Source organism: Triticum aestivum, chromosome 2B (genome assembly GCF_018294505.1).
Source record: "Triticum aestivum cultivar Chinese Spring chromosome 2B, IWGSC CS RefSeq v2.1, whole genome shotgun sequence".
Lineage (NCBI taxonomy): Eukaryota > Viridiplantae > Streptophyta > Magnoliopsida > Poales > Poaceae > Triticum > Triticum aestivum.
In genome coordinates this window covers 271,848,517-271,860,681 of record NC_057798.1, presented here as the reverse complement: position 1 = coordinate 271,860,681, position 12,165 = coordinate 271,848,517, and the positions used below count along the sequence as shown (strand labels likewise).

General features: G+C 46.6%; 1 protein-coding gene across 2 annotated transcripts; it reads right to left on the bottom strand.

The window, feature by feature from the left end:
• Nucleotides 1-6,189: 6,189 nt before the first annotated feature.
• On the bottom strand, nucleotides 6,190-11,306 carry LOC123044724 (protein TPX2). 2 transcript variants are annotated; one of them, XM_044467559.1, is made up of 20 exons: nucleotides 10,873-11,306; nucleotides 10,695-10,789; nucleotides 10,530-10,588; nucleotides 10,208-10,314; nucleotides 9,915-10,119; nucleotides 9,708-9,816; nucleotides 9,518-9,634; nucleotides 9,282-9,383; nucleotides 8,530-8,706; nucleotides 8,378-8,440; nucleotides 8,221-8,301; nucleotides 8,063-8,142; nucleotides 7,905-7,983; nucleotides 7,699-7,827; nucleotides 7,533-7,622; nucleotides 7,341-7,460; nucleotides 7,102-7,268; nucleotides 6,887-6,995; nucleotides 6,725-6,784; nucleotides 6,190-6,633 (listed from the first exon to the last, which is right to left on the bottom strand). In XM_044467559.1, exons 1-20 carry the CDS (start codon nucleotides 11,057-11,059, stop codon nucleotides 6,454-6,456), a joined length of 2,316 nt encoding a protein of 771 aa, XP_044323494.1. In that variant the 5' UTR covers nucleotides 11,060-11,306; the 3' UTR covers nucleotides 6,190-6,453. The 2 variants fall into 2 exon arrangements, with proteins under 2 accessions (XP_044323494.1, XP_044323493.1); XM_044467558.1 differs by having other exon boundaries at nucleotides 9,915-10,122; nucleotides 10,873-11,305.
• Nucleotides 11,307-12,165: the final 859 nt, after the last annotated feature.

The following is a 12,165-nucleotide window of genomic DNA, read 5'->3' as shown; positions in this document are numbered from 1 at the left end:
TTTGCAAATTCTTCAACTTTTTGACTGGCATTCTTCATTGACTATATATATATTCCATGTCCTCAACAGCATTCACTTATTGCTAATTTTTCAAGTTGATTTTCATCTAAGTGAATGTGATCGGACCCGTTCCCCCTCTATGCTAAACTCAACCCAGTCTGTTCACAAATTCTTCATGTGCGTTCTATTTGAAACCCGTTCAAAGTCTTCACTGTGTCCTTGACGGCTGAAGAACTTGCGAACGAAACATTAATTTTTTTTTATCAAATTTTTGGTTGTTGCCGCTCAAACCGTTCCGCTTCCCACGATGGATTAACTACTCACCCACGGTCCCCCACGATCTCCACCTCTCAGAACGTGGGTGACACATGCTGATAGGATAGCAAGGGTCAGGGGCATGTTCGTCCAAAATCTTCGGGCGAGCAGCTTTTCAATGCGGCTATAAATACCCTTCATCCTCCTCAGACTTCATTTACTCCGCTCGATCTCAACTCCCCTCACTTGAGCTCTTAGACCTAGCGTCGCCGCTACACTCCATTGTCTCCGGTGAGGGAGAGCTTCACTGTCTCGACCTCGTCGCCATCATACTCGCGCCGGCCGCGGATATCTTCACTCCGCCACCATCATAGATGTCTCCCTCCCCTGAGTTAGGGCGTGGGAGATCTGCACTGATGAACTTCTCCATATCCACTTCCAATTCGTCGTGTTCTTCGTCAAGGGTAATTAAAATCTAATTTAACTACCCTACTTTGATTCTTATGATTTTCACAAAATCATCAAAAGGTGTTTATTCTTCAGGGGCGTTAGTCCTAGAGTTTCGCCTCTTTTGGTCATTTGGTGATAAAGCGGGGGGATTTGAGTTAGTCTTCAAGCGGGTCTCTTATATATGGACTGTTTTTCGTTAAGTTACAACCCTCGTTCTTCTGAAGTGTTTGTTTGGTGAGTTGTAAACTTAAGTCCGATGGTGGTCTTATACTTTTGAACTGCTTTCTGCATGCTTATTTCCTCAAGTACCTTAATGCACGCGTGCTGAATTTTGCTAGACACCATTTTCCATCATGCATTTCAAATCTTCATATTATATATTAAATGCGTGTATGGATTACAAGATATAGGGGGTATCTCCATGCTTTTGTTTCATAATGTGCATTTGCAATCCAAGGTAAATTCCTCAAATATGCACATCTTCAGGGGAAGAACGAAGTTCTTCTATATCTTGCAATCAAATTCCTATCAGTATTTACACTTCATATGTTTATCCCCGTTGAAAATTTAACCTATCTGTCATCAATCACCAAAAGGGGGAGATTGTAAGTGCATCTAGTGCCCCTTAGTGATTTTGGTGTATTGAAGACTTATAGGTTAAGGGACTAATGTGTTTGCGAGTGTACACGGGTCTTATAAGTCTTTGAGGAGTTTGATATATTCGAAGAAAGTCGACCCTTAAAAATGAATATCTTCATTTGAAGCCTTTGGTTTTCTCGAAGACTTTGAAAATGAGGAAATTGGTGTGACCTTGAAGATATTGATATTGATGCGAGGATTATGAAGCATGAAGACTTTTGTTTTCATCGGAATTGGTGTTCTCGAAGGGGAGGGGGCTAGAATAAAAGAAGGGAAAAGATGGCATTTTCAACGTGTGACAACATTATGAAAATGGCACCATCGAAACAGGCTCGACGAACTGAGAACGTGGGCTTTGGAATTACCTCAATCGGAGTTACGTTCTGAAAATACGGTCGTTCGCTCGTTAAGCAGAAAAACAGACTAAATATGTTCATTTGTGTCCTTAACGTGCGAACGTTAACAATGTAACTATTTCGCCGGCAGGCTGGGCTGAAAGCGCATTTCTGAAGATATGCCTCCGCACAGAGAAAGTGCATTCTCGCATGAGGTCGTGGCAGAGTACGTTTCCTCAAGAGGTAAGCGTATCTGGCGAAATACGCCTTCACTTAAATTGGTCAACGGGCCCGCCAGGTCAGCGCTGTGACAATGACACGCGGAGCCCACCGCATCCTCTCTTTCCTCCTCCCTCGTCTTCTTCTTGCTCCCCATCGAAGGCAGAGGGGGTTGCGACGACCGGCGGCATGGGAGGGCCGGCCGATGCGCGCAGGAGCTCTGCCGCTCCACGCCGCGTGGCCGCGAGGTTTCTCGGGGCGGCCTGCAGCACCGGCGCCGCGGTTCGGGCGCCACGGCCGGAGCATGGCAAGGGATGGGTGGCGCCGGCAGGGCTTCCCGGAGTAAACGAAGGGGGGCGGCGGTCTGCGAGCGTCGAGGGAGGGCCAAGGCGCCAAAGAAAGGGAGGGGAAGGGCTTCGATCATGGACTGGCCAAGGGGATTAGCAGCGGCAATCTCCGGCAATGGAGGGGGAAAAGGGGAACTCTGAGGCTCGGGGAGGCATGTGGGTGGTGATAGAGGGCTCGGGACACGCTAAAGTATCCGCGGGGAAGGCTCGAGAAGGGGGAGGAGGTGGCACGAAGCTTGGCAATGTGGCGACGCTCCGGCGAAGCATCCGACACCGGCACGCCCGGACAGAGGCTAGGGGACGGGGAAGGAAGGTGACTAAGCGACGTGGGGCGAGGTCGTGGCACGCCATTGCGAGCTGGGCCGCTGGGGAGGGGCCTCCCGCGGGTCCAGTGCACAGTGCACTCTCACTGCATGCAACGCGCGCGCTCTACACATGATCACCGCGTGACCGTTGTGTTTCCACGTGTTCTGGGCGGCCCGAGCATGTCTGGCGGGTTAGGCACTGCCCCATTAACTGCTTGGTGCAAAGAAACAACATCCATGGCCCACTATGTGACTACACAGTGCACAAATCTTAATCAGCAGCAAAGTGTTTGATTGAAGGTGAGAGCAATGCACATCTCCATTTGGCCTGAAATTTGGGTGAGGGTGGTCATCTACTACGGTTATCATTGTGGCAAAATCTCAACTCCGAAAGATGAGGCTAGCTGGCACTTCGTTTGCAAAGTGCCCAACTGGCCAGAAATGCAAATGAGGATGCTGGGGAAGAATGGCTAGGTGAAATTGGCTGAAATTTGGTGGAGACCAATGATGTAGTCTTGAGAATGATCTGGTAAAATTGTAGCTCATTTGGATGCTCTATGAAGGTACTTCCTTCACAAAGCTAGGATCTGAACATAAACTTGAGAAAATTATAGGGAAAGACTGGATAAATAGGTTGAGCTGATTTTTGGTTTGCAGTAGTAATATATCAATATGAACTACCCTGCAAAATTTCAGCTCAATTGCATCAAAGAATCAAGCACTTCCTTCACAAAGTTTTAGACAAGGCAGAAACTTGTATTGGATCATGTGCTCAAATTTTGAACTGTGAGCATGGGGGTTTGATGGAAATGGTGAAGATATAGCAAGTAGAAGGTCCACAAATTATTGGGAATTTTCCTGACTACTAAATGGTAGTTCTTTTGGAAAGTGGCAGATAGACTATTGGCCTTGTCAACGAAAAATCAAATTTTCCTTAATCAAATTTGGCCAATATTTTTACCAGAGCTTGGAATAGGCATCAAGATCATCTCCAAAAATTCTCATGAAATTTAGAGATGTCTAGCTATGCCTCTGGATTTAATTCCTCAGATAGACAGGAAAATGAATTAATCCCAGATGAAAAATATTGCATATGACTTGGCAATATTTTTGCATATCCAGGGTTTATAGGTGTAGGAGGATCTCTAGGAATTTTTGGAGGATTAACAGAGCAAAAGAAAGGAGGGCTCCTTTGTAATATCAAAGGCAGGATTTCAAATTCCAAATTCTGGAATTATGGTTTGGGTGGGTTTTGGGATGATGGAGATGGGGTCTTGGCTAGCATCAAAGACATGGGAGAGGCTCTGAAAATTAGAAAATTGCATGAATTCACTCGATCATCCAGCAAACTCTGGAGAAAGATTTGGAAAAAGAAAGCTAGGAAAGAATAACTAATACCTGAATAACAAATACCTGAATAATAGCTATGAGTGAAATGTATAGGGGAGGGGAAATAATCCAAACGGCAAAGAGAAATATGAGAGAAAATATCATATAGAATTGAGAACCGAATAGAAATGTTGGTGGCGTGACCCGCCGTATAAAAACTATGTGACCCAGGGCATCGCACAATTTGTCGTGGCACCCTAATAGTCGAGTTCTTCGTTAATGTATTCACTCTGGAAGAAATTTTCACTTTGTTGAATTTTTCAAGCTCTTCGAGTGTTGTGCACCAATTCCTTCCGAGATGTGGAAGTGTTGGTATGGTAAAATTCCACAAAGAGCAGTAAGCTGACACAAAATTTTCAAGCTCTTTGAGTGTTGTGCACCCATTCCTTCTAAGATGTGGAAATGTGGGTACTACAACACTCATTCCTTCTAAAATGTGGAAGTGTGGGTACTTCTTACTTGAGGAGTAAGTTGACACGAAAAATAAGCTTGGACTAGAACTGAGAAGCACCAGTAGACCGCGGTCGGCCGACTCCAACAGCTTCGAAAAGCCACACAACATTAAAAAGCAAGCCCAAACGAAGAGTACGTTGTCCACTCTTGCTATTGGTTTAACCAAAAGGGTCTTGTGCCAAGGCGCAATGGATAAAACATGTTTCTTTTAAGCATCGTTTGTTAGACTCTATTTCATATGCTTTGCTTGCCTTCTTTGTTGCTTATTGATAGTCATGCATGATATGTCACGGTACGATGTTCGTTTTGCATACAATCGCATAGGTTAATGATGTAGTTGGAGCAGACCCGGTTGTACGGCCAGGAACATGGCATGCACGTGCAAGTCGAGCAAACAACCCACGGAACCAAAACCCGCAAGCTCCTCCATGGCCAAGCCCACATTCGCCCATGAGCCGGCGAGAGGATCTCCCATTGCGACCATGTCAACAAGGCAATTACAGAGCTTAAAAGCTAAGCAATACATTATGTGAAATTAGAAAGAACAAATAATAGCAGCCAATACACGTCTATCATAAAATTCCAAGTCAGTGAGAGGTCGGTCCGCATCAATAAATCTGACTATTACACATCACATGTACAATAGCGTCCTGGTTTGGCACCGGCGATCCACACATTGATGGGCGTGTGCCTTGCTCGGGCCTGTCACCGAGTGTGAGGCTGCTCGGAATTGTCGGGTAGCCTACCCGACCTCTCATGTGATGCATCATCTGCTGAAGAGCGGTTGCCCGGGCCTTCCAACCAACCACTTAATCCTTTTCCATAGTCGACCCTCCTTGTCCGTGCCCTGTTGTTCAATACCGCCGACCAAACTATTCAGAATGGATGGACTTAGAACCCATGGCGTGGGCCCTATGGTGCACTTGGTTTCTCGCGGCGGTCTGCCCGGGAGCTCGAGTGGAGCCCCGTGACGTGACCCCAAGGACAAGCCACTCACCAATCCTCTCACCATCCACCCACAATTCCCGAACACAATATACCCGCATTGATCTTAATTTCGAACAGATAAATTCTATCGCAGCAAGAAGACACACACAAAAACAAAATGCATGGATATCAACACGAAGAGAACAAACTATGTTACACAAGCAAATTAAACAAGCAAACCTCAGTGCAGCAAAGACGAAAGACGACGGCGGACAGTGCACTCAACCGAACGACAACATCATCGAATCCTCCAGGCGCACGAAGCAACCAAACCTGCCAAAGAAGCAAGGATCGGGCACACCCACTTTGTTAAGCAGAGCACACGAAAATGACCAAAGAAATGGCTCACCTAGAATTCACCTCAACCGAAGCACGCGAAGGAGGTCGCAGTACCCTAAGAGGCAAATCTGAAAAACAGGGAGTGTGGACAAAAACAGGAGTCACGCTCAAACCACCCCACAGACGAGCCGACGAAGAAACTCGCGAAGCCGCTTCCATTCAAGGGCAAAAGAAGCGAGGTGGAGCTGGTATGGATGAAAAGAGAAGCCGCGGTGGAGCTGGTATTTGATGAACAACTTCATGTACAAAGAAGCGAGTTGTTTATTTTATTTTTAGTCTTCATTTCATCCAAACATATTATTTTCATCTTATTCTTGCAGATGTTGCGCATGTGTTTTTTATTTGGACCAATACGTTTTGGCCGCCATAAATGTGCAACAAAACTCAAGTCCTTCAAATAGAACAAAAGCAGCACGAGTTTTGCAGCAACGGGACAGACAATTAAGCGGCACTACAAGTTGTTCATCAATATAGTGGCACAAACAACAGATAAACTGGAATTAATATAGACACAGTAACATCAATCAATCAGCAATCCGTAATAGCCCCATCTCAGATCCACAGAGTCAGCTGTGTTGACTGACTATATACCTACAATAGTACCACGGAACTCTGGGGCCTATATAACGATGAGAAAGAATGACAACAATACTCTGGTAACCAGATAGGGATGATCTTGGCGTCAGGGGAAAAGAGAAGAGAAGAACAGGTACAGCAGATGGAGACTGAGATCATCTATCTCATGAACGGGTGCCTTCTCGCCCCTCTTTCATTCACCTGAAGCTGTGGCGACTTGGGCCTGGTCACCTGCTTCGTCGACCTTTGTGGACGGAACGGCCTGTCGAACTTTGGGAGGGGCCGTGCTTGTGGCACCAAGGTCCTCCTCAGCTGCTTCAGCGCCTTCTCTTCCTCGATCTTCACATACACATTACATATACAGAGGTTGGTTAGTCGCTATGGTACAACACAAGAAAAAAGACTGACCAACAGGCAGGGATGTATGTACCTTCTGTGCAAATTCGTTTTCCTCTCGCAACCTCTTGTAAGTGATCTCCTTCTCCTTCACCTGCATCACAATGAAATGCTCCATAAACCCTCCTTCCTACAAAGCTTTCATTTCAGAGGTATAGTAGTATACAAGGAGCAAAAAGCAGGCAAAATTACTGACTCTGTTATCAAATTCTGATCTTTGAACCGCCCTCTCATCAACATGCAGTTCAAACTGTTGCACTTCAGTAAGAGGCTTTCGCTCCTTCTGTGGAAGAGGAATAGGATCCCTGCAACCAAATTAAAAAGTCGTAAGACAAGAGTGAGATCGTGTGATGTGTATCATAAATTCTCCTCTGAGCCACAAGAGGACAAGAGATTGCATATGCTACTTACTCTTTCAGTATCGGTTGTGCCCTGACAATTCTCCTCTGAGCCTCTTCCCTCGCCATCCTCTCTCTCTCTTCCATTAGCCTTTGCTGCTCCACTTCATGTCTCACCAAGCTCTCCAGCTGAAAACCTTCTGGCCTCGTGCATGGTTTCGGTTCAGGCTTTGGTGGCACCTGAGTGGAAAATGTTAAGAGATGGCCTGGGACCAGGATATGTTCAGCATATATCTATCACTTTGCACGTACCACTGGATAGTCTGTGGTGTAAGGATAGGGATTAGCCTTGAATTTCCGGGCCTTCTCTTCCTCTAGCTTCTTCTGCAACAGTTGTGCCTCTAGTTGCCTCTCCTTGTCATGCCCTCTTTCCTGTAAACATGGGTACAGTGTTATTCGCTTGCAGCAAAGATGGGCAAGAAAGTATAAACACATTTCACATACATCTGTATGTAGATTGAAAGGGTTGGGTATCGTCAGTATCGGCATATCTTTCTTGTCATGGCAGGAAGAAGATTCAGAGTACAGAGAAAGCTGCAAAAAAAAGACAACAGATTTAAAAAGGTGAAAAGGTTGCTGACAACACACTTTGGTTTACTTCAGCACACACCTTGTCGAGAAGATCCGCAACTGCAGGAGGTCCCAAGCGGTCGTCAGTACGAAAATGGAACTCCTTGGGCTCTGTTGCCTGGGCCTTCGGGTGGGCAAAAACACCAATATCACCCTTGCTCTCAAGAATCTGCATGGAATGATGTTCAGACTAATTTTCCGAAGCATTATATAGTTGAATGTATATAAGTTTGAAATGTACAAGACCTTTTTGTTCAGTGGCTTGGCCTTGAACTTGGGGGCTTTCTCCAATTCTTCTAGTTCCAATTCCTCACTACTTTTCACCCTGTTAAAGCTGATGTTAGAGTCGAATATACAAGGTTGCAGCACAGTAAAAGTGATTATTGTTTTCTCAATAAATGTACCTTGATGGCCTTGCGCGCAGTGCTGTCTCAAGTTGTGGGGGTTTCGCTTCAGCAAGTTTAAGTGGCTTACTACCCTGACTCTACAAGATGTATTTAACTTTCAGTAATTGCCACAATCAACAACATAACGTGGCAAAACCAGGTGCTAGTATGCTTACCCGCATAGTTCCTACGGAAGAAGCTTCTGAACATGTGTCAGCATGTCGAGACGCTCTTTCCATCGTTTTAAGGTGAAACTCCTATAGTCAATGCAAAGGCGTGACTTAATTATTGGACGATCACTCGGTGAATCTGTTATGACAGTCAAATACGTACATTGAATTCGGGGAGCTGTGGAGCTGTCCTTGGAAGAGGAGGGAAAGACGGAGCTTCAGCTATCTAAGAGCAGAAGCAAGAAATTAGTTAGGCTTCATCCCCTGAGGCGTGCAATTCATTTAGTTAAACAGAAACACAGGAAATTTTCCCACCTTTTTGTTAAATGGCCGTGCTCTGAACTTTGGAATCTTGGCCAGCATTTCCTCCTCTAGTTCTGAAGAGCTTTTCATTCTGACTGCTCGGACCCTGTGGGTAGTCTGAAACTCAGGTTCCTTTGGCCTTGTTAGCATAAGTTTGGGCCTTCTCTGTGAGGCGGTTGCTGCATCCTCCTGCATGGTTAATCCAAATTATAATATATTTTTCATGGACAAGTATTAAGATGTAATAAATGCGGCAATTCATCAAACGCTGGATTGCTAGTGGAGATACCCATATCATGGCACCAAGAAAAATAAATTAAACAACGGCAATTCACAGTGAGCATACAAACTGTAATATGGATGTAAAGCTTAACTACTAATACCGTTTTCATAATCAAATATTCACAGATTGATGATAAAGGTAATGATTCTTTTTTATCAAAACTGCTATCAGCCCCAAGAATAACAAAAATTAAGCAACGGACACCCACACGATATGTGGAAAGGACTACTTAAACTTACATTAGACATTGATCTGCAATATGAATTAAACAACAACAATTCACAATGAGCATAGAAACTGCAATATGGATGTAAAGGTCCTAGTCAACTACTAATACCGTTTTCATCATCAAATATTCACAGATTGATGATAAAGATATGATTTTTTTTATCAAACTTCGAACTGCTATCATGCGCCAAGAATAACAAAAATTAAGCAACATACACCCACACGATATGTGGAAAGGAATACTTAAACTTACATTAGACATTGATCTGCTGTAGTGGCTGCCCAAATCTCTAGTCCCTGACTCAAACTTCTTGACCATTTCAGCTGCTGAAATGTATGGAGTCACTGTCACTTCCTGAAAAACGGGCAACAATTACAGTAAGTACAAGTTCACAAAATAATAAAATCACATTACACCTGCAGTTTCACATCTCTCCCCACTACGCAACAAAATGAACTTTATTTAGAGTCAGAAGAAGATATCGCCACCTTCAGAGAGTGGGTGTCGTCACCGCGGTGCCTCATGGAAGACTGTCCCACCTCGGTGCTTCCTGCTAAACTACATCTTCCTTTGTGAGGCAGCACCCGGGACTTGACGTTCAATATCTGGTCATCGCAGTGATTTATAAGTTCACAGTACATGGACAAGTTCTGCCAGTAATATAAGTTCCTGCTATACCTGTCTTGTACTTCCATCATCTAGTTTTTGCCTCTTCACAGCCTGATTTTCTTGCCTAATATCATTTGCAGCAGCTGCTGCCTTTCCGGCCACCGCATCACGAGTCCCCCTAAGAACCAACAACCCAGAACATCGTTAAGCAAACCATCTCAAACTTTCGACAACGGAATCAATATCTACGAGTCAGCATGCATATATTTCTCCTACTTGATCACACTCTTCTTCTTTAATGCCAGCGAGGACTGCTTCAGATTAGACGGTTGCACGGTCTTTGAGCGAGTGGATGAGCTCCCCTGCACCTTGGGAGTGCACGCTTCAGCCTTCACTGTCGACTTGGCAGTGGTCGCAGCAGTGGTAACTTCCGCAGGTGGAGGCGGCCTCTGAATCTTAGGCGTGCTAGACCCAACATCTGCTGCTAAAACCACGGCAATGTCGATATCAGAAGTGAGGAATCTATTCCCAGACGGCATTCCTCCAAGAAATACTAGTTAGTGACTCACATTTTGCAGCCAAATCTTTGGACAGGGGGAACTCGAAAGACTTGGGTGACTCCTCCTTCTCTTCTGATGGCGGCGACTCTGACATGGTGTCAGGACAAGCAGACGTGCTGACCAAATGAAGAAAGACAGGCAAACATGGTATGAGGACAAAAGTATGCCAAACACAGAAGGAGAGATACGAGGTCCAAATAGGCAATTTTGGGGGTGTCACAGAACACAATTAACTGGCAGAAACAGAATCACCCCAACAATTAACTGGCAGAAACAGAAGACAACAATGATATGTAAATTCTAGAAGAAAGAGAATCACCCCAGCGCTTACCCGTCGATATCCCCTGCCGGATTTGTGACGTTGACTGCTGCGTCCTCCGTTGCTTGGTTCTACCGCCGCAAACACCAACATAGATTGGGTAATGAGAAGGGGGAACAAAAACAACCCAACCCAAATCAGAGCAAAATCGAGGCAATCTCTTTCCATTTTCGTTACCTTTGGAGATGGAGCCGGGTCCTCCGCGTCCGCGAAGTCGCAGAGTGCGTCGATCTTGACCTCCGCTCTCGACTCCTTGATCCTCGGGGCGAAGGCTGCGCGCAAGAAGGAGAGAAAGAAGAGCAAGTCAGGGTAAATTTCCGTGAGAGAAGCCGCGAGGAGGGGGCGGGGTGCGTACGCGAGGGCGCGTGGCTGGCGCCGGCCTCGAACCAGCGCTCGGCGGCGCGGATGTCGGCCTCCGTCTCGTCGACGACGAAGTCGAAGTACTTGGGCGCGCGGTACTCGTACGCCTCGTCCACCTGGAACTGCACGGCCGTCGCCGCCGCCGCCTCCGTCCCGGAGGAGGGTTTGGTCTCCGCCGCCATGGACGGGCAGAATTCTAGGGTTAGGAGCGCGCGAGCTAGGGTTCTCTCTCTCGGGATGTGGTGGTGTGTGATGTGTGGTTTTGATTGGAGGCGGGGAGAAGAAGGGAAGGGGATCGGCTGGATCGAGGGGGAGGAGCCTGGTGGGCTGTGGGTTGGAGAAGAACGTTGCGAGTCCAACGGTCGGGGGATTTGAAGTGTTTGCCGATTGCCAAAGGGGCAAGTCTTAACGGAGGGGAGGGGAGGAGAGGAGGACTGGGCCTGGGTGGTTGGGTGCTGTGGGAGAGATCTATCTCGGCGCTGTGTGCGCAACGGCTATTTTTGCGGCGCGGCTGCCAGCGGTGCCCACTCAGATTAATGGTCCGCCGGACTAGCAACCAACAGATTAGTGGTACTGCTACAGGTATCGATCGGGCACAGACTGCCCATGTTGGTTGTAGCACAACGGTCATGATGCAATGTAAAACTTGCTTAGAATAACAGGATGCCTTCTTCTCGCCTTACAACTCACCCTACTGTTTTGGATCTTATTTGGAAATTCAACAAGTTGATTTCTAAGCACTTGGTAAGGGAGGATTATTTCACACAATATTTGGTGCTCTCTGTGCTTACAAATTTGGAGCCGGATCCCCTGACGTACGGCCACCTGACGTTGGGCCACTGACGCGTGGGTCCGGGTCCACACGTCAGCGAGTGCGCCGTACGTCAGAGGAGCTGCGTCCTACAAATTTACCCTGGAATCGGTGATGAATCCCTGCCATCCTTCAGGTCTTGTTTGGTAGCCCGTTATTCCCTTGAGATACCTGTCAAAAAACGGGACGGGGAGGCCATAGGGACAAATCGGACGGTGAAAAACTACCACACCATTTGGTCTCTCACTCTTGCCTAAAAAAAATGGTCTCTCACTCCGATCCGCGTCTTTTCCAAAGGGAGAGATCCACGCCTCGAGGGATCAGGAGAAATACCACGGCTTGAGGCAAGATGAGAATGTGAATATGAGGCGACGATGACCAAGGTCCAACACTTCGCCCCAAACTTCTCCACTGGCGACGCTCCAGCGCACCCCCCCCCCCCCCCCCCACCCCAGTGATCCGTGTTCTCGCCCTCGT

What these genes read in the sequence shown, in the direction of transcription:
- LOC123044724 (XM_044467558.1), bottom strand. Translation starts at nt 11,059, where the DNA reads ATGGCGGCGGAGACCAAACCCTCCTCCGGGACGGAGGCGGCGGCGGCG. An exon ending in AAGAAGAAGAGTGTGATCAA is followed by an intron (nt 9,817 to 9,914) that starts GTAGGAGAAATA and finishes GTTGGTTCTTAG; the next exon opens with GGGGACTCGTGATGCGGTGG. An exon ending in CTGCGCGCAAGGCCATCAAG is followed by an intron (nt 7,984 to 8,062) that starts GTACATTTATTG and finishes CAGCTTTAACAG; the next exon opens with GGTGAAAAGTAGTGAGGAAT.